Source organism: Salmo salar, chromosome 03 (genome assembly GCF_965601325.2).
Source record: "Salmo salar chromosome 03, fSalSal1, whole genome shotgun sequence".
Classification (NCBI taxonomy): domain Eukaryota; kingdom Metazoa; phylum Chordata; class Actinopteri; order Salmoniformes; family Salmonidae; genus Salmo; species Salmo salar.
This window is the reverse complement of record NC_138293.1, coordinates 4,552,507-4,571,599: the sequence shown is the minus strand read 5'-3', so window position 1 is coordinate 4,571,599 and position 19,093 is coordinate 4,552,507. Positions and strand designations below refer to the sequence as shown.

General features: G+C 41.2%; 1 protein-coding gene across 1 annotated transcript; it reads right to left on the bottom strand.

Annotated features, from left to right (window-relative positions):
- Positions 1-435: 435 nt before the first annotated feature.
- Positions 436-19,093, bottom strand: rab31 (Ras-related protein Rab-31). The gene is given in 7 exon segments (NM_001173577.1): positions 436-4,134; positions 4,579-4,688; positions 6,942-7,048; positions 7,872-7,943; positions 10,092-10,173; positions 10,967-11,046; positions 18,979-19,093. Coding segments are annotated over 7 exon segments (585 nt in total). The 5' UTR covers positions 19,015-19,093; the 3' UTR covers positions 436-4,036.

The following is a 19,093-nucleotide window of genomic DNA, read 5'->3' as shown; positions in this document are numbered from 1 at the left end:
GTAGTAAGAGGGGGGTACCCCACCTATATGATGGTAGTAAGAGGGGGTACCCCACCTATATGATGGTAGTAAGAGGGGGTACCCCACCTATATGATGGTAGTAAGAGGGGGGGTACCCCACCTATATGATGGTAGTAAGAGGGGGTACCCCACCTATATGATGGTAGTAAGAGGGGGTACCCCACCTATATGATGGTAGTAGAGGGGGTACCCCACCTATATGATGGTAGTAAGAGGGGGTACCCCACCTATATGATGGTAGTAAGAGGGGGTACCCCACCTATATGGTGGTAGTAAGAGGGGGTACCCCACCTATATGATGGTAGTAAGAGGGGGTACCCCACCTATATGATGGAAACACTCCAGTTGTGGATCAGACAGATTGTCGTTGTCTTTCTATAAAGCAGGAAAAAAGAGATTAAGAACAAGAGAAAATAGAAATGACCATTTTATTATTATACAGATGAATATATCAAATGTTAATCTGGTCTGCATAGGATATAGAAAAGGGTATAACTTCACTCAAGCACACAAAAAAAATGTTTTACAATTTAAAACTATGAATAATAATCAATTTCCTATTCGATTTTGTCTACAGGGGGGAAAAACTAACACAAAGGCATTTGTTTACATTGCACAATGGACTGTGATGGAAGGCATTCAGGGCAAGAAATGTGCAAATCTAGTTTGATCAGATTATTGATTGTTGCCACACCTGGACATCGGTCAAACTTGTACAGAAGAATCCAGAACAGTATTGTGTGTTAACATCTCATGGTAAATACCTGTACACTGACTAATTCAAAATATTGTATAAAATCCTGATAGTAAAAAAAAAAAAGTATTATATCTACCTACAAAGTACAAAACATTTTTTTTACAATATGACATTGCAGTGTTGCTGTAAACTCCATATTCCATTCAGTTCTGTGGACATTTCAATCCACTGTAGCAATTCAGCTATCGATGGACAATCGTAAGGGAATGTAGTCATCAAAAACGAATACTGAATCAACAATTTTCCATGAAAAAGTGCTCAAACTACAAATAAAATGACATAAAAGCGGTCAAATCCAAAAGCCTATGGGTCCCCTGTTTTTCTACACAGACGCAGTAATTTGCCAATCTATCTATCTCTGCATCTGGCCCTATAGAGCTCGCCAGATTGTAGTCCTAAAAGCAGAAACGTGTTAGCATTTTCTACCTCTGGTTCGTTGGGCATTCCTATAGGGGAAATTAAATGGGGAAAAAGAATGGGGTTCTGGGATATACGCCCAAAATAAGGTCAGAAGTTAACACGGGCTTAAGAGATCTTCTACATTTTGTTCTATGAGATAATATCAGTCAATTAACATGACCTTTACAAATTATTTTAAAATTTTTGAGTCATTTTGAAGATGCTCTTATCCAGAGCGACTTAGAGGACCAATCAGGGTTAAGTGCATTGCTCAAGGGTACATCGTCAGATTTCTACACCTAATAGGCTTGGGGATTCGAACCAGCGACCTTTCGGTTACTGGCCAAAAAGCTCTTAACTGCTAGGATATCTGCCGCCCTACGATGCATTCATGTGCTCATGCAACCTAGTCCTTCATATACATTATGAACATCTTATACAGTACATTCTCAGAAATACATATTCTACATGTGTGCTATACAGGCATGTACATATAAACTCAGCAAAAAAACTAAAAAAAAGAAACGTCCTCTCGCTGTCAACTGCGTTTATTTTCAGTAAACTTAACATGTGTAAATATTTGTATGAACATAACAAGATTCAACAACTGAGACATAAACTGAACAATTTCCACAGACATGTGACTAACAGAAATTGAATAATGTGTCCCTGAACAAAGGGGGGGGGTCAAAATCAAAAGTAACAGTCAGTATCTGGTGTCAGTATCTCCAAATCGATCCCGCTCCAGAGTACAGGCCTCGGTGTAACGCTCATTCCTTCGACAATAAACGCAAATCTGACCATCACCCCTGGTGAGACAAAACCGCTAATTGTCAGTGAAGAGCACTTTTTGCCAGTCCTGTCTGGTCCAGCAACTGTGGGTTTGTGCCGGTGATGTCTGGTGAGGACCTGCCTTACATCAGGCCTACAAGCCCTCAGTCCAGCCTCTCTCAGCCTATTGCGGACAGTCTGAGCACTGATGGAGGGATTGTGCGTTCCTGGTGTAACTCGGGCAGTTGTTGTTGCCATCCTGTACCTGTCCCGCAGGTGTAGTGTTCGGATGTACCGATCCTGTGCAGGTGTTGTTACACGTGGTCTGCCACTGCGAGGATGATCAGCTGTCCGTCCTGTCTCCCTGTAGCGCTGTCTTAGGCATCTCACAGTACGGACATTGCAATTTATTGCCCTGGCCACATCTGCAGTCCTCATGCCTCCTTGCAGCATGCCTAAGGCACGTTCACGCAGATGAGCAGGGACCCTGGGCATCTTTCTTTTGATGTTTTTCAGAGTCAGTAGAAAGGCCTCTTTAGTGTCCTAAGTTTTCATAACTGTGACCTTAATTGCCTACCGTCTGTGTCTTAACGACTGTTCCACAGGTGCATGTTCATTAATTGTTTACGGTTCATTGAACAAGCATGTGAAAACAGTGTTTAAACCCTTTACAAATGAAGATCTGTGAAGTTATTTGGATTTTTAACGAATTATCTTTGAAAGACAGGGTCCTGAAAAAGGGACGTTTCTTTTTTTCTCTCCTGAGTTTACAAGCGTTCAATGGGGCAAAAGACAACGACGGTCGGTGAGACCAAATTCATGCAATAAATGGATATTAACTCCTATCACTGTAATACTGGAGCAACGGTGCAGCAATACAATCAATGGATCTACACATCTGATGACCGCATTGTTCGGGAATGAGAATTCATAAGCTCTATATCGTATCAGTATTCGGAATGTAATCTCAAGTCATAAGTTATTTTATTAACATGTTTTTGATTTTCCGGTAAGGCCAGTCATTGTAAATAAGAATTTATTCTTAACTGACTTGCCTAGTTAAATAAAGATTAAATGAAAAAAAATATATATATATTCAATTTAAAATTTAGATTCTTATTTTTTTTCTCTATTTCTAAAAAGATGAAATGTTTATTTTTCTGTGCTGCTAAAACATATCCCACTAAACACTGGTTCCTCTCTATATCCAGAAATTACGCCTACAGCACACGGTACCAAGGCACAGGAGTATAATTGAAATGTAACCTTTATTTAACTAGATTTCAACATTCTTTTTATTAATTGAGCCTTTATTTAACTTGGCAAGTCAGTTTAAGAACAAATATTCTTATTTACAATGACGGGCCTACGCCGGACAAACCCGGACGACGCTGGGCCAATTGTGCGTCGCCCTATGGGGACTCCCAATCACGGCCCGGTTGTCCTGGATATATCCTGGATATATCTAGTAGGTAGAATAGGTACAATATGGCGAAATGTCCAACTAGCTTTATATGGGTTATAGGGACGGTTTCTAGACTTGGGACACTCTGTTCACTACGCTATATAGGGGAGAGGTTCTGATCTATCACAAAGCCAAAGCCTTGTTGTCCTCCTCTCTCCATGAGACCCATGTATTGTATATCCATTGTGGACTGTCGAAAGGGGCAATCGGGAGCTGAACTATCCAGCTGTTGTGTATACCAACTCTACATTGTGACTCGTGTGTCAAGAGGGATGTGTGGACTTGATCCATGGAACTGTGTATGGAATGGTACCAAAGAGAGTGATAATCTCACTGGCAATCGGATGCTGAATTCCAAACTGACCCCTTGCCCCTTACCCCTAAGGCCTAGCGACTTCATACCGATCTGAAAGTATAGGATAGGTGTAAGCAGTGTGGTAACACGATAATATCGCCACCTTTCCCTGAGATAAGACAGGTAGAGTTTCCAACATATTCGATCATACTACACCAGTACAATCCCCTTGAGATCTACAGAAATACCTAGGGCGTAAGGTGCTAGGGGGGTAGGGCCTAGGGGGTAGGTTGGTAGGGGTCTATTTGGGACTCGGACGGGGGTCTTACTAGCAGCAGCGTTTGTTAGACGGAGGGGGCTGCCGGATTATCTTGAAGGACTCATTACTCTCTAAATCTGGATTCTCCAGGGGCGGAATCTGTTTACCTGAAACACAACACAACACGGATCATTACGCAAACTATTACACTGTGGTTGCTTCTCAGACGGCACCGTTTTCCCTATATAGTGCTGTCGAAAAGTAGTGCACTATAATAGAGTGCCATTTGAGAAGCACCCTGATTACCGTCTTAGGTTCCATAGAATGTTGTGATGGTAACTTACATCTAAAACAAACAGATATCAAAAGATATTCGCAATGCTTTACAGAAGAAGAAGAAGAATAAAGAGCTTAGCATGATGCATGGGCTGCGATCAATTCAGGTAAGTGATTTGATTTTAAAATAAAAACATCTTTTGAAATAAATAAACTTCTCATTTTCACTTAATTTTACTTCCCGAATGAACTGACTTCAATTCAAATTGAACCCAACCCTGGTACCAGTGAATGGTAAACAAACCATATGAGATGTGAACACATTGAACACTTACTGATCTTCTGAAAGAGCTCCTCCACATTGACAGCGTTTCTGGCGCTGGTCTCCATGAAGATAGCTGCGATGGACTCAGCAAAGTCCTTAGCTTCCTTCATAGGAACTTCCCTGTTAAAAAAAAAAAAGAGACACTACAATTAGTACTGGGGTTGACTCATCAACAGAGCTTCCAGAAGAAACAGCCTTTAACGTAGCGGCGGTGGTGTTACACTCCTGAGAATGTCCGCTGAAAAGTCTTCAAGTTGTTAACTAAACAAACAAAAAAAGGTGCTCAGTCAGTAAGCGCCACTTCCTGTATTTCTGGGAATTCAGAATGACCACTTCCTAGTCCGAAAAGCAGTAACACGTCATGCGGGTTGTAAATGCAGTACAGAGCTGTACAGCGGTGAAGTACTAATACATAAGAAATACTTTGAATGAACTCAATAACTATCTATCAGACTTTATATTGCACAGAAAAAGAGGAAGGCTGAAAGTTAGTAAATTGCAGCTACTATATTAATGTAGAAAGTCTAGCACTACGTCATCTACAGATGTATAACTGGGCATGTCATGCTTGTATAATTGCAGAATGGCTCAGTTGAAAGCTGAAATACCTAACTTTTATTTCTTCATTTTATATTGATTTACGCTCTAATGTTGAAAGTAACTCAAGTGCTCTGATTAGGGTATGGGAAACGGAGCTGGGAAGAGACGCCCCAGAAATTCTAAATTGGACAAAGGCTGTGCTCAAAGCAAGATGACTTATCACCTGCAACAAGATGCCATAGATGCAGTATAAGATTCTGCCAAGGGTTCATGGGACTCTCTGACACCTGTTGGAAGTGGAGGTTCATGGGACTCTCTGACACCTGTTGGAAGTGGAGGTTCATGGGACTTTCTGACACCTGTTGGAAGTGGAGGTTCATGGGACTCTCTGATAGCTGTTGGAAGTGGAGGTTCATGGGACTCTCTGATAGCTGTTGGAAGTGGAGGTTCATGGGACTCTCTGATAGCTGTTGGAAGTGGAGGTTCATGGGACTCTCTGACACCTGTTGGAAGTGGAGGTTCATGGGACTCTCTGATAGCTGTTGGAAGTGGAGGTTCATGGGACTCTCTGACACCTGTTGGAAGTGGAGGTTCATGGGACTCTCTGACACCTGTTGGAAGTGGAGGTTCATGGGACTCTCTGACACCTGTTGGAAGTGGAGGTTCATGGGACTCTCTGACACCTGTTGGAAGTGGAGGTTCATGGGACTCTCTGATAGCTGTTGGAAGTGGAGGTTCATGGGACTCTCTGATATCTGTTGGAAGTGGAAGAAGGACAAAGTCCCTCTTTTCTGGACTGGCCATCTGTTCTGAACTTTCATTACAATGTCCTGGGAAAATGTGAAAACAGAGCTGGAGGGCATGGTCAGGTATCCTATATGAATGGCCCCATGGCTATTTGTATCAGGTGTCGTCGGGAACAGACCCTTACTCACCTTAACACAGCTCAATCTTCTTACAAAAATGACTCTTTGTGGCCCGCAAATGAATTCTCCTTAACTGGATAAAAGACCGCCAACCATAAATCAGTGGTAGTGTGAGATGTGTTACCACTGGAGAAAATGAGTGCTATATTTAGGGAGGGGATTTCTACACAATATGAGACTCTACTATCTCTTCTCCCTAATATTGCTTATACAGCCCCCTGAGAGGTGTCAATATAAAAATTCAATGAATCTATGGGTCAACTGGACGCTGGTCATGCCCTGACCATAGAGAGCCTTTTATTCTCTATGTTGGTTAGGTCGGGGTGTGACTAGGATGGGTTATCTAGGTTGTTCTATTTCTATGTTGGCCTGGTATGGTTCCCAATCGGAGGCAGCTGTTTATCGTTGTCTCTGATTGGGGATCATATTTAGGCAGCCATTTCCCCCACTGTGTTTTGGTGGGATCTTGTTTTGAGTTAGTAGCATGTAGCGCCGCTGATGTCACGGTTCGCTGTTTCTTTATTTGTTTTGTTCAAAGTTTCACTTAATAAAATATGTGGATCTCGGAGCACGCTGCGCCTTGTTCCGTCTCTCCACACAGCCGTGACAACCCTGGTCAATTTGACTCTGTATTTTATATAGTTTATATACTATATACTTTATATATTATACTACTACTACTAAGAAAGCAATAAAAAGAATAAATCAGTATTGGAAACATTAATAGCAGACTACTTAAAGTGAATGTATAATACTTATTGTTAGTGTGTACTTGTTTACTTTCATTGTATTGTCTTGCTGTTTGTTGGTTGTTTCCTGTTTCCTGTTTCCTGTATGTACAATCTATTTATGATGTTGACCCGAACATGAAAAAAATCTAATCAATAATAATAATAATAATTGATACCTGATGTCCCCCAAGTCGTTTTTGTTCCCTGCGATGGCTACAACGATGTCCTCAGGACCATGTTCTTTCAGCTCCTTCACCCATTTCTTCAGTGTCTGGAAAGAGTCCTGGCAGACACACACACACACACACACACACACAGACAGACAGACAGACAGACAGACAGACAGACAGACAGACAGACAGACAGACAGACAGACAGACAGACAGACAGACAGACAGACAGACAGACAGACAGACAGACAGAATGGCCAGGTTACACTTTACTCCAGGGCTGATGGGTCAAACCTGGCTTTTTATACAAAGCCTAATTTCTCTAGCCTGGGCCTGTATTCATAAAGCATTTCAGAGTAGTTGTGCTGATCTAGGATCAGGTCTTCATTATCCACAGCTCTGAGCTGATTCTAGGATCAGGTCTTCATTACCCACAGCTCTGGGCTGATTCTAGGATCAGGTCTTCATTATCCACAGCTCTGGGCTGATTCTAGGATCAGGTCTTCATTATCCACAGCTCTGGGCTGATTCTAGGATCAGGTCTTCATTATCCACAGCTCTGGGCTGATCCTAGGATCAGGTCTTCATTATCCACAGCTCTGGGCTGATTCTAGGATCAGGTCTTCATTATCCACAGCTCTGGGCTGATTCTAGGATCAGGTCTTCATTATCCACAGCTCTGGGCTGATTCTAGGATCAGGTCTTCATTATCCACAGCTCTGGGCTGATTCTAGGATCAGGTCTTCCCTGCCCATCTAAACTGATTCATAATAATAAAAAAAAAAAGCAGATCGGCACTGATACACTGAGAAGCTTTATGAATAGGAGCCCTGAGATCAGTTTGGCATGACAACGAAGATAGGAGTTGGCAAGACAACACAAATAGATCTGGGGAACCGGGCTTTAACGTCTTGTCGTCTGGAATCCGTTCCTTACCAGTTTGGTGATGTCGTAGACGATGACAGCGGCGGCAGAGCCTCTGTAGTACATGGGGGCCAGCGAGTGGAACTGGAATACAACGACACATTAAAGTTACGGTCGCTAGTAGAACAACAGCATAAATTCCCATCTGCACAAGCAAGTGCAGGTTGCAGTTCATTAGTCCGATATTATTATAACCGCCGTTGACTTGCTTTATAACTCAGTTATAACTGTTTGGTATCGCCTATAGATATTCATGGTACGTATTCATGGTAGATATTTATGGTACGTATTCATGGTACATATTCACGGTACATATTCATGGTAGATATTCATGGTAGCTATTCATGGTACATATTCACGGTACATATTCATGGTAGATATTCATGGTACATATTCATGGTAGATATTCATGGTACATATTCATGGTAGATATTCATGGTAGATATTCAAGGTACATATTCATGGTAGATATTCACGGTAGATATTCACGGTAGATATTCACGGTACATATTCACGGTACATATTCACGGTACATATTCATGGTAGCTATTCATGGTAGATATTCAAGGTACATATTCATGGTAGATATTCATGGTAGATATTCATGGTAGATATTCATGGTAGATATTCAAGGTACATATTCATGGTAGATATTCACGGTACATATTCACGGTACATATTCATGGTACATATGCATGGTACATATTCACGGTACATATTCACAGTACATATTCATGGTACATATTCATGGTACATATTCACGGTACATATTCACGGTACATATTCATGGTACATTACCAGGCATGTAGCCAACTCTCTCAACTTTAGTTTGGAAAAGAAAAAAACATTCTAAGTTTAAAAATACAAACCAGGAAATGCAACAATGTTGGACGAAGGGATGACGAGATAACCAAGTGATTTAACATTAGACATTAGACGATAATTAGGTCCAGGACGATACCAGTATCAAGATACTCGTTACTATCGTGACAAGGAAACAAAACATGAAACGGATTTCACCAGTATCTACTATCTATCCCACTACTGCCCAGGCAGCCTACACACACACACACACACACACACACACACACACACACACACACACACACACACACACACACACACACACACACACACACACACACCCCCCACCCTTGTGAGTCATCATGTCACAACAGTGCTATGAACCTTGAACCCTGACCTCTCAGTGTGTCTCAGAATAACCAATCACATGATCCCTTCGAAAGGATACATCACGATACCTAGTCGCCTGTAAATGTGACTTGACAAGTGTCTGGATACATACTTTGGAACCAAGAAGTAAACAGTGAAAAGAGTTGCCATGCCAACTCTCTCCATTGACCCCTGGAACCAGACTTTACCTCCTAGCAAGCACTGAAGTTACTGTAGGACATTTGTTTTTAACGAAACGTAAACAATGTGGACAGATTTGTATAAAATCTCTCCCCGAATGAGTTTAGCTCAAGCTGGCAACTAAATCAAATCACATGTTATTGATCACATACACATGGTTAGCAGATGTTAATGGTCACATACACATGGTTAGCAGATGTTAATGGTCACATACACACGGTTAGCAGATGTTAATGGTCACATACACATGGTTAGCAGATGTTAATGGTCACATACACACGGTTAGCAGATGTTATTGGTCACATACACATGGTTAGCAGATGTTAATGCGAGTGTAGCGAAATGCTTGTGCTTCTAGTTCCGACCGTGCAGTAATATCTAACAAGTAATCTAACAATGCCCCAACTACTACCTAATACACACAAATCTAAAGGGGTGAATGAGAATATGTACATATAAGTATATGGATGAGCGATGTCCCAGCGGCATAGGCAAGGTGCGGTAGATGGTATCAAATACAGTATATACACGTGTGATATGAGTAATGTAAGATATGTAAACATAATTAAAGTGGCATTATTTAAAGTGGCATTGTTTAAAGTGGCATTGTTTAAAAAGTGACTAGTGATCCATTTATTAAAGTGTCCAGTGATTTGGGTCTCAGTGTAGGCAGCAGCCTCTCTCTCTCTCTCTCTCTCTCTCTCTCTCTCTCTCTCTCTCTCTCTCTCTCTCTCTCTCTCTCTCTCTCGAGTTATAAACAGATGAAGGATGAGCAAAGGCAGAAACAACCGATGAACAGACGAGAGATGAGTAGTTGAAACATATAGCGGATGATGAAAGACGAGGTAGCTAACCCACCCTTTCCTGTCCCGCTGTGTCCCAGATGAGGAACTTGTGTAGTTCATGTCCACACGGTACCGTCTTGGTTAAAAACGATGCCCTGCAAAAAATAACACAGCACGTTAGGCCAAGCAGTTGGTCTCACCATTATACAACTGTGAATGATATAGAAGGAAATAGAACAACTAACTGTTTCCTGTGAGGGATGTTGTATGTTTTAGATCAGAGATGGGTAACTTTGACAGGGGGGGGGGGGCACAGAATGGGGGGGGGGGGGGACACAGGACACAGTGCCCCCTCCCTGCGAGATAAACATTTTAGCCCCCCCCCCCCCCCTCTCGTGACAGTGAAGAGAAAACATTTACATTTTAAAAATGTATTTCTGCACATTTTGGAAATTGGTCCTCAGGCCTACAAAAGGGGAGCCATGTGGCCCGCGCACCGCCAGTTATCCATCCCTGTTTTAGATTCACTGTGGCCCGCACACCGCCAGTTATCCATCCCTGTTTTAGATTCACTGTGGCCCGCGCACCGCCAGTTATCCATCCCTGTTTTAGATTCACTGTGGCCCGCGCACCGCCAGTTATCCATCCCTGTTTTAGATTCACTCACTAGTCACTACCAGATCTATTATGACATACACAATCAGATGAGAAAGCAGACAAAGAAAACGGTCTTTGGATATAAAGCCCTTATATCCAGCAAAATCCTCCCAACACATATGTTTTGCTAATCTCATTTTCCTCCTTGGGACAAGGAAGACAGAGAACTTGGGTTTGAGTCTTATTTGAGATTCCTGAAAAAGGTGTCCACAACAGGACAGGCTGAAAGCTGATTACACACTTGTTGCTACCTATTGCGTAGAAGAAGGTATTAATGCTCTGACAACTTACCCTATCGTTGGACTGATGTTGTGGTCGAAATGGTCTTGTACAAAACGACATACAATACTAGACTTGCCCACTCCAGTATCCTGCAAAAACAAAGAAGTTTGGTGAAATGTAATGTAGGGGGTTGCTCTGTCTGTCTACAAAAGACAAAAAAAAATAAAAAATAGATCAGAAAAAAATGCTTGAGAAGATACAGTATGTTATTGCCAAAAGCATCCTAGTACTCTGTGTTGCTTGTTTTGCAAACCAAGGACACAATGTTTTGTTGGTGTCGTCATGTCGACCATTGTGAAGCAAGCAAGAATAACTAAGCACTTCCCTGGTCACGGATTTTTGAAATCCTTCAGGATAAGAGTCTGTCCTGTATACTTTGTCAATGACTAATTAGGGCAAAAATGATGGGAAATGTATACAATTATCTAAATATTTTATACTAGTTATCATACGAAGAATAATTAAAAGATATTATGTGATTTTTTTATTATATTTTTCAAACCTAAATTGTCAACAATGTATTTTTTGTGTACTCCTATAATTGATTGAACTGTACATAATTGCCTGTACGTTGTGTCGCAGTAAAAAGCGGGATCCATTCTACTCAAGAACATTTCTAGTTTCCAACTCCACAAAGTTTAAACCCACAGCAGCGTCGCTGCTCATTCTGTGGCCCTTAAAGAGAGTAGCCAAGCAGCTTAAATGCAGAACGTTTTTTCATATTAGACATACAGTGCCTTCAGAAAGGATTAACACCCCTTGACTTTATCCACATTTTGTTGTTCCAGTCTGAATATTCACTGGCCTAAACAAAATACCCCATAATGACATCACAATACCCCATGATGACATCACAATACCCCATAATGACATCACATTAACCCCATAATGACATCACAATACCCCATAATTACATCACAATAACCCCATAATGTCAAAGTGGAATTATGTTTTAAGAAAGTTTTACAAATTAATAAAAAATTCAAAGTTGAAATGTCTTGTGTCAATAAGTATTCAACCTCTTTGTTATGGCTATAACCTACAGCCTAAATAAGTTCAGGAGTACAAATGTGCTTAACAAGTCACATAATAAGTTACATGGTGTCACTCTGTGTGCAATAATAGTGTTTAACATGATTTCTGAATGACTACCTCATCTCTGTACCCCACACACACAATTATCTGTAAGGTCCCTCAGTCGAGCAGTGAATTTCAAACACAGATTCATCCACAAAGACCAGGGAGGGTTTCCAATGCTTTGCAAGGAAGAGCACCTATTGGTAGATGTGTAAAAATACAAATAAATTTAAAAAAAAGCAGACATTGAATATCCTTTTGAGCATGGTGAAGTTATTAATTACACTTTTGATGGTGGATCAATACACCCAGTCACTACAGAGATACAGGTGTCCTTCCTAACTCAGTTGCTGGAGAGGAAGGAAACCACTCAGGGATTTCACCATGAGGCCAATGGTGACTTTAAAACAGCTACAGAGTTTAATGGCTGTGATAGGAGAAAACTGATGGATGGATCAACAACACTGTAGTTACTCCACAATATTAACCTAAATGACATAGTGAAAAAACAAAGCCTGTACAGAATAAAAATATTCCAAAACATGCATCCTGTTTGCAACAAGACACTAAAGTAATACTGCAAATAATGTGGCAAAGCAATTAGCTTTTTGTCCCGAATACAAAGTGTTATGTTTGGGGCAAATACAATACAACACGAGTACCACTCTTCATATTTTCAAGCATAGTGGTGGCTGCATCATGTTATAGGTATGCTTGTAATTGTTAAGGACTGGGGAGTTTTTCAGGATAAAAATAAACAGAACGGAGCTAAGAACAGGCAAAATCCTAGAGGAAAACCTGGTTCAGTCTGCTTTCCACCAGACACTGGGAGAGGAATTCACCTTTCAGCAGGACAATAACCTAAAACACAAGGCCAAATCTTTCTTACCAAGAAGACAGTGAATGTTCCTGAGTGGCTGAGTTACAGATTTGACTTAAATCTGCTTGAAAATCTATTGCACGACCTGAAAATGGTTGCCTTGCAATGATTAACAATCAATTTGACAGAGGTTGAAGAATTTGAAAAACAACAAATGGGCAAATGTTGCACAATCAACTTGTGGAAAACGCTTAGAGACGTACCCAGAAAGACTCACAGCTGTAATCACTCTTAGAGACTTACCCAGAAAGACTCACAGCTCTAATGGCTGCCAAAGGTGTTTCTAACATGTATTACCTCGGGGGGGGGGGGACTTATCTAATCAAGATATGTTAGTGTTTTATTTAGAATTATTATTTTTTTGTACAAATGTTATATTTTTTCTTACACATTGTGTCATTCTACTCAATCAGATTACATCCTATCGGGATTTCATATTACACCGATATATTTACATATATATATTATATATATATATTATATTTACACAAATACAATGGAGCACATCAGTTTACAATTAAACTGAATTGCAGTGTAGTTTCCATAAGATACAAGAAAATTAAAATGATTAAAAGAGAAACACAAATGAAGAAAATAGTACTGGTTCTTCCTGTATATAGCTCCACATTGATCTGGTACTCCCTGTATATAGCTCCACATTGATCTGGTACTCCCTGTATATAGCTCCACATTGATCTGGTACTCCCTGTATATAGCTCCACATTGATCTGGTACTCCTAGCTCCACATTGATCTGGTACTCCCTGTATATAGCTCCACATTGATCTGGTACTCCCTGTATATAGCTCCACATTGATCTGGTACTCCCTGTATATAGCTCCACATTGATCAGGTACTCCCTGTATATAGCTCCACATTGATCTGGTAGTGGTACTCCCTGTATATAGCTCCACATTGATCTGGTACTCCCTGTATATAGCTCCACATTGATCTGGTACTCCCTGTATATAGCTCCACATTGATCTGGTACTCCCTGTATATAGCTCCACATTGATCTGGTACTTCCTGTATATAGCTCCACATTGATCTGGTAGTGGTACTCCCTGTATATAGCTCCACATTGATCAGGTACTCCCTGTATATAGCTCCACATTGATCAGGTACTCCCTGTATATAGCTCCACATTGATCTGGTACTCCCTGTATATAGCTCCACATTGATCAGGTACTCCCTGTATATAGCTCCACATTGATCAGGTAGTGGTACTCCCTGTATATAGCTCCACATTGATCTGGTACTCCCTGTATATAGCTCCACATTGATCTGGTACTCCCTGTATATAGCTCCACATTGATCTGGTACTCCCTGTATATAGCTCCACATTGATCAGGTACTCCCTGTATATAGCTCCACATTGATCAGGTAGTGGTACTCCCTGTATATAGCTCCACATTGATCTGGTACTCCCTGTATATAGCTCCACATTGATCTGGTACTCCCTGTATATAGCTCCACATTGATCTGGTACTCCCTGTATATAGCTCCACATTGATCTGGTACTCCCTGTATATAGCTCCACATTGATCAGGTACTCCCTGTATATAGCTCCACATTGATCTGGTACTCCCTGTATATAGCTCCACATTGATCTGGTACTCCCTGTATATAGCTCCACATTGATCTGGTACTCCCTGTATATAGCTCCACATTGATCAGGTACTCCCTGTATATAGCTCCACATTGATCTGGTACTCCCTGTATATAGCTCCACATTGATCTGGTACTCCCTGTATATAGCTCCACATTGATCTGGTAGTGGTACTCCCTGTATATAGCTCCACATTGATCTGGTACTCCCTGTATATAGCTCCACATTGATCTGGTACTTCCTGTATATAGCTCCACATTGATCTGGTACTCCCTGTATATAGCTCCACATTGATCAGGTACTCCCTGTATATAGCTCCACATTGATCTGGTACTCCCTGTATATAGCTCCACATTGATCTGGTACTCCCTGTATATAGCTCCACATTGATCTGGTACTCCCTGTATATAGCTCCACATTGATCTGGTACTCCCTGTATATAGCTCCACATTGATCTGGTACTTCCTGTATATAGCTCCACATTGATCTGGTACTCCCTGTATATAGCTCCACATTGATCTGGTACTGGTACTCCCTGTATATAGCTCCACATTGATCAGGTACTCCCTGTATATAGCTCCACATTGATCAGGTACTCCCTGTATATAGCTCCACATTGATCAGGTACTCCCTGTATATAGCTCCACATTGATCAGGTACTCCCTGTATATAGCTCCACATTGATCAGGTACTCCCTGTATATAGCTCCACATTGATCTGGTACTCCCTGTATATAGCTCCACATTGATCTGGTACTCCCTGTATATAGCTCCACATTGATCTGGTACTGGTACTCCCTGTATATAGCTCCACATTGATCTGGTACTCCCTGTATATAGCTCCACATTGATCTGGTACTCCCTGTATATAGCTCCACATTGATCTGGTACTCCCTGTATATAGCTCCACATTGATCAGGTACTCCCTGTATATAGCTCCACATTGATCTGGTACTCCCTGTATATAGCTCCACATTGATCTGGTACTCCCTGTATATAGCTCCACATTGATCTGGTACTCCCTGTATATAGCTCCACATTGATCTGGTACTCCCTGTATATAGCTCCACATTGATCTGGTACTTCCTGTATATAGCTCCACATTGATCTGGTACTTCCTGTATATAGCTCCATTCTTGTGTATTTTATTCTTTGTGTTAATATTTTATTTTGTATTATAATTTATTTTACTCTGCATCGTTATGAAAAGGCTCGTAAGCGAGCATTTCACGGTAAAGTTTACACCCATTGTATTCGCTGTATGTGTCTTAATGGAATGTCATACCAAGGATCATTTAGCTATTTGATTTAGAATTTTAGGACCTCTTTAGGTATCAACATTTTATTTTTTTATTTTTTATTATTTGATCAAATATTAGGCCCTAATCCATGGATTTCACATGACTGTGCAGGAGCCAGGCCCAGCCAATCAGACTGAGTTTTTTCCCCACAAAAGGGCTTTATTACAGATAGAAATACTCCTCAGTTTCACCAGCTGTCCGGGTGGCTGGTCTCAGACGATCCCGCAGGTATAGAACCCGGATGTGGAGGTCCTGGGCTGGCGTGGTTACATGTGGTCTGCGGTTGTGAAGCCGATTGTAAGTACTTCCAAATTCTCAAAGGAATTGTTGGAGGTGGCTTATGTTAGAGAAATGAACATTCAATTCTCTGGCAACAGCTCTGGTGGACATTCCTGTAGTCAGCATGAAAATTGCACGTTCCCTCAAAACATCTGTGGCATTGTGTCGTGTGACAAAGCTGCACATTTTTAGAGTGGCCTTTTAGTGTCCCCAGCACAAGGTGCACCTGTGTAATGATCATACTGTTTAATCAGCTTCTTGATATGCCACACCTGTTAGGTTGATGGATTATCTTGGTAAAAGCAGAAAAGTTCAGTAACAGGGATGTAAACAAATTTGTGCACAACATTCGAGAGAAATAAGCTTTTTTTGTACGTATGGAAAAATGTCTGTGATCTTTTATTTCAGCTCATGAAACATGGGACCAACACTTTACATGTTGCGTTTATATTTTTGTTCAGTGTTGATCACAAGGAATAAGGTTTTGAAGTGTCTGTTCTAGGAGATATAAGATGGCTCAGGAAATATTTTCCTTTTTTTGGACGCATATTTTTGTTGGCATAAAACGACCTCCATACTTCCATTCATTTGTTACATCGTGTTCGTAAGCGTCTCCCCTTTTCCACAGTGAGATCATATTGGTTTTGCTTGTTTTAACGCTACAGGCGTTTTCGTGAGAAGACCAATCAGGTTTGACAAACACCGCTGTAGCTTGGCCACCTTCCACCTCAGATGCTGAAAAGGCCGCGAGGTGGATGCGATGGATTGAGATGCAGCCCATGCAAAAACTAGATATCTCGAGTTGAAACTGACAGGTTTTGTTTTTCCAATATGAAAAACATACTGCATTCAAGCTGATTGGATACACAATTGTTTTTTTTTTTTTTACAAATCTACTGAACATTGTGCAATATGGGCTACGTAACAATGGGATATTAATGTGTTTTCTAAAGTGTATTATTATAATTATAATAAGAATATAATTATTAATATTATTATTACTATTATTATTAACAGTAGCATTGTAAATAATGTCCCCCCTTGGGTTGTGCCGTGGCGGTGATCTTTGTGGGCTATACTCGGCCTTGTCTCAGGATGGTAAGTTGGTGGTTGAAGATATCCCTCTAGTGGTGTGGGGGCTGTGCTTTGGCAAAGTGGGTGGGGTTATATCCTGCCTGTTTGGCCCTGTCCGGGGGTATCATCGGATGGGGCCACAGTGTCTCCTGACCCCTCCTGTCTCAGTCTCCAGTATTTATGCTGCAGTAGTTTATGTGTCGGGGGGCTAGGGTCAGTCTGTTATATCTGGAGTATTTCTCCCGTCTTATCCGGTGTCCAGTGTGAATTTAAGTATGCTCTCTCTAATTCTTTCTTTCTTTCTCTCTCTCGGAGGACCTGAGCCCTAGGACCATGCCTCAGGACTACCTGGCATGATGACTCCTTGCTGTCCCAAGTCCACCTGGGCGTGCTGCTGCTCCAGTTTCAACTGTTCTGCCTGCGGCTATGGAACCCTGACCTGTTCACCGGACGTGCTACCTGTCCCAGACCTGCTGTCCCAGACCTGCTGTTTTCAACTCTCTAGAGACAGCAGGAGCGGTAGAGATACTCTCAATGATCGGCTATGAAAAGCCAACTGACATTTACTCTTGAGGTGCTGACTTGTTGCACCCTCGACAACTACTGTGATTATTATTATTTGACCCTGCTGGTCATTTATGGACATTTAAACATCTTGGCCATGTTCTGTTATAATCTCCACCCGGCACAGCCAGAAGAGGACTGGCCACCCCTCATAGCCTGGTTCCTCTCTAGGTTTCTTCCAAGGTTTTGGCCTTTCTAGGGAGTTTTTCCTAGCCACCGTGCTTCTACAGCTGCATTGCTTGCTGTTTTTTGGGGGGGTTTTAGGCTGGGTTTCTGTACAGCACTGAGATATCAGCTGATGTAAGAAGGACTTTATAAATACATTTGATTTGATTTGCGGTTGCCATGATAACTATCTAGTAATCATTACCCTTTAATGTTGTTAACAGTATTGTCAATGCTATAATATTATTTCTGCTATTAAGGCTATTAAAAGTTTTCCTTTCTTGATATTATTAAACAAAATTCTATGTCTGAAAATGTAACCGATGTGAAATGGCTAGTTAGTTAGCGGTGGTGCGCACTAATAGCGTTTCAATCAGTGACGTCACTCGCTCTGAGACCTGAAGTAGTTGTTCCCCTTGCTCTGCAAGGGCCGCGGCTTTTGTGGCGCGATGGGTAACGAACGATGCTTCGTGGGAGGCAGTTGTTGATGTGTGCAGAAGGTCCCTAGTTCAAGCCCAGGTTGGGGCGAGGAACAGGAAGCTTATACTGTTGTTACACAAACATTTCCTAATAAAATGTTTCGTATTTCGATCATTTGCGTCAGGCTACTTGTAACAACTCTAACCGGATGGTGACGTAATGGCTGCTATTTAATAGTCAGAAGAGCCATTGCAAAAAAATAAATAAATTAATTAAAAAAAGCAAGGTAAGGGAAATCACTCAACTGACAAGGACAACAAAACAAACCAAGCAGCAGTATAATAAACAACGACACATAGTTGACAGATTACACACGGGATTGTACAGGTCTACAACTGGCCGGGGAAAGTTTAGGATTAGGTTTATGTGGCGTCGCCTTCACATATTTTCCTAAAGAAATGTCTCTCAGTGTGCAACGATTCTTCGATAAGATAGTAAGATAATAACAGTTCCGTTTCTATGCGATGTCAAATTTTACTAGACAGAAAGGATTTCAAACGGTCGGGTTCTCAGTCTAAAAATATTCGGACGGACCGCAGACAAAGAATTTCCCAAAAAAAGACAATCGCCAAAACAATAACTTATTTCACTTACCCCAAGAAGACACACTTTCAGTTCCCGTATTGCCATTTTAAAAGCTTATGGTAATATAGGCATACTTCTTCTTTTCTTTTCAATGCCTTTATCTCTCCATATTTGCTTACAACGG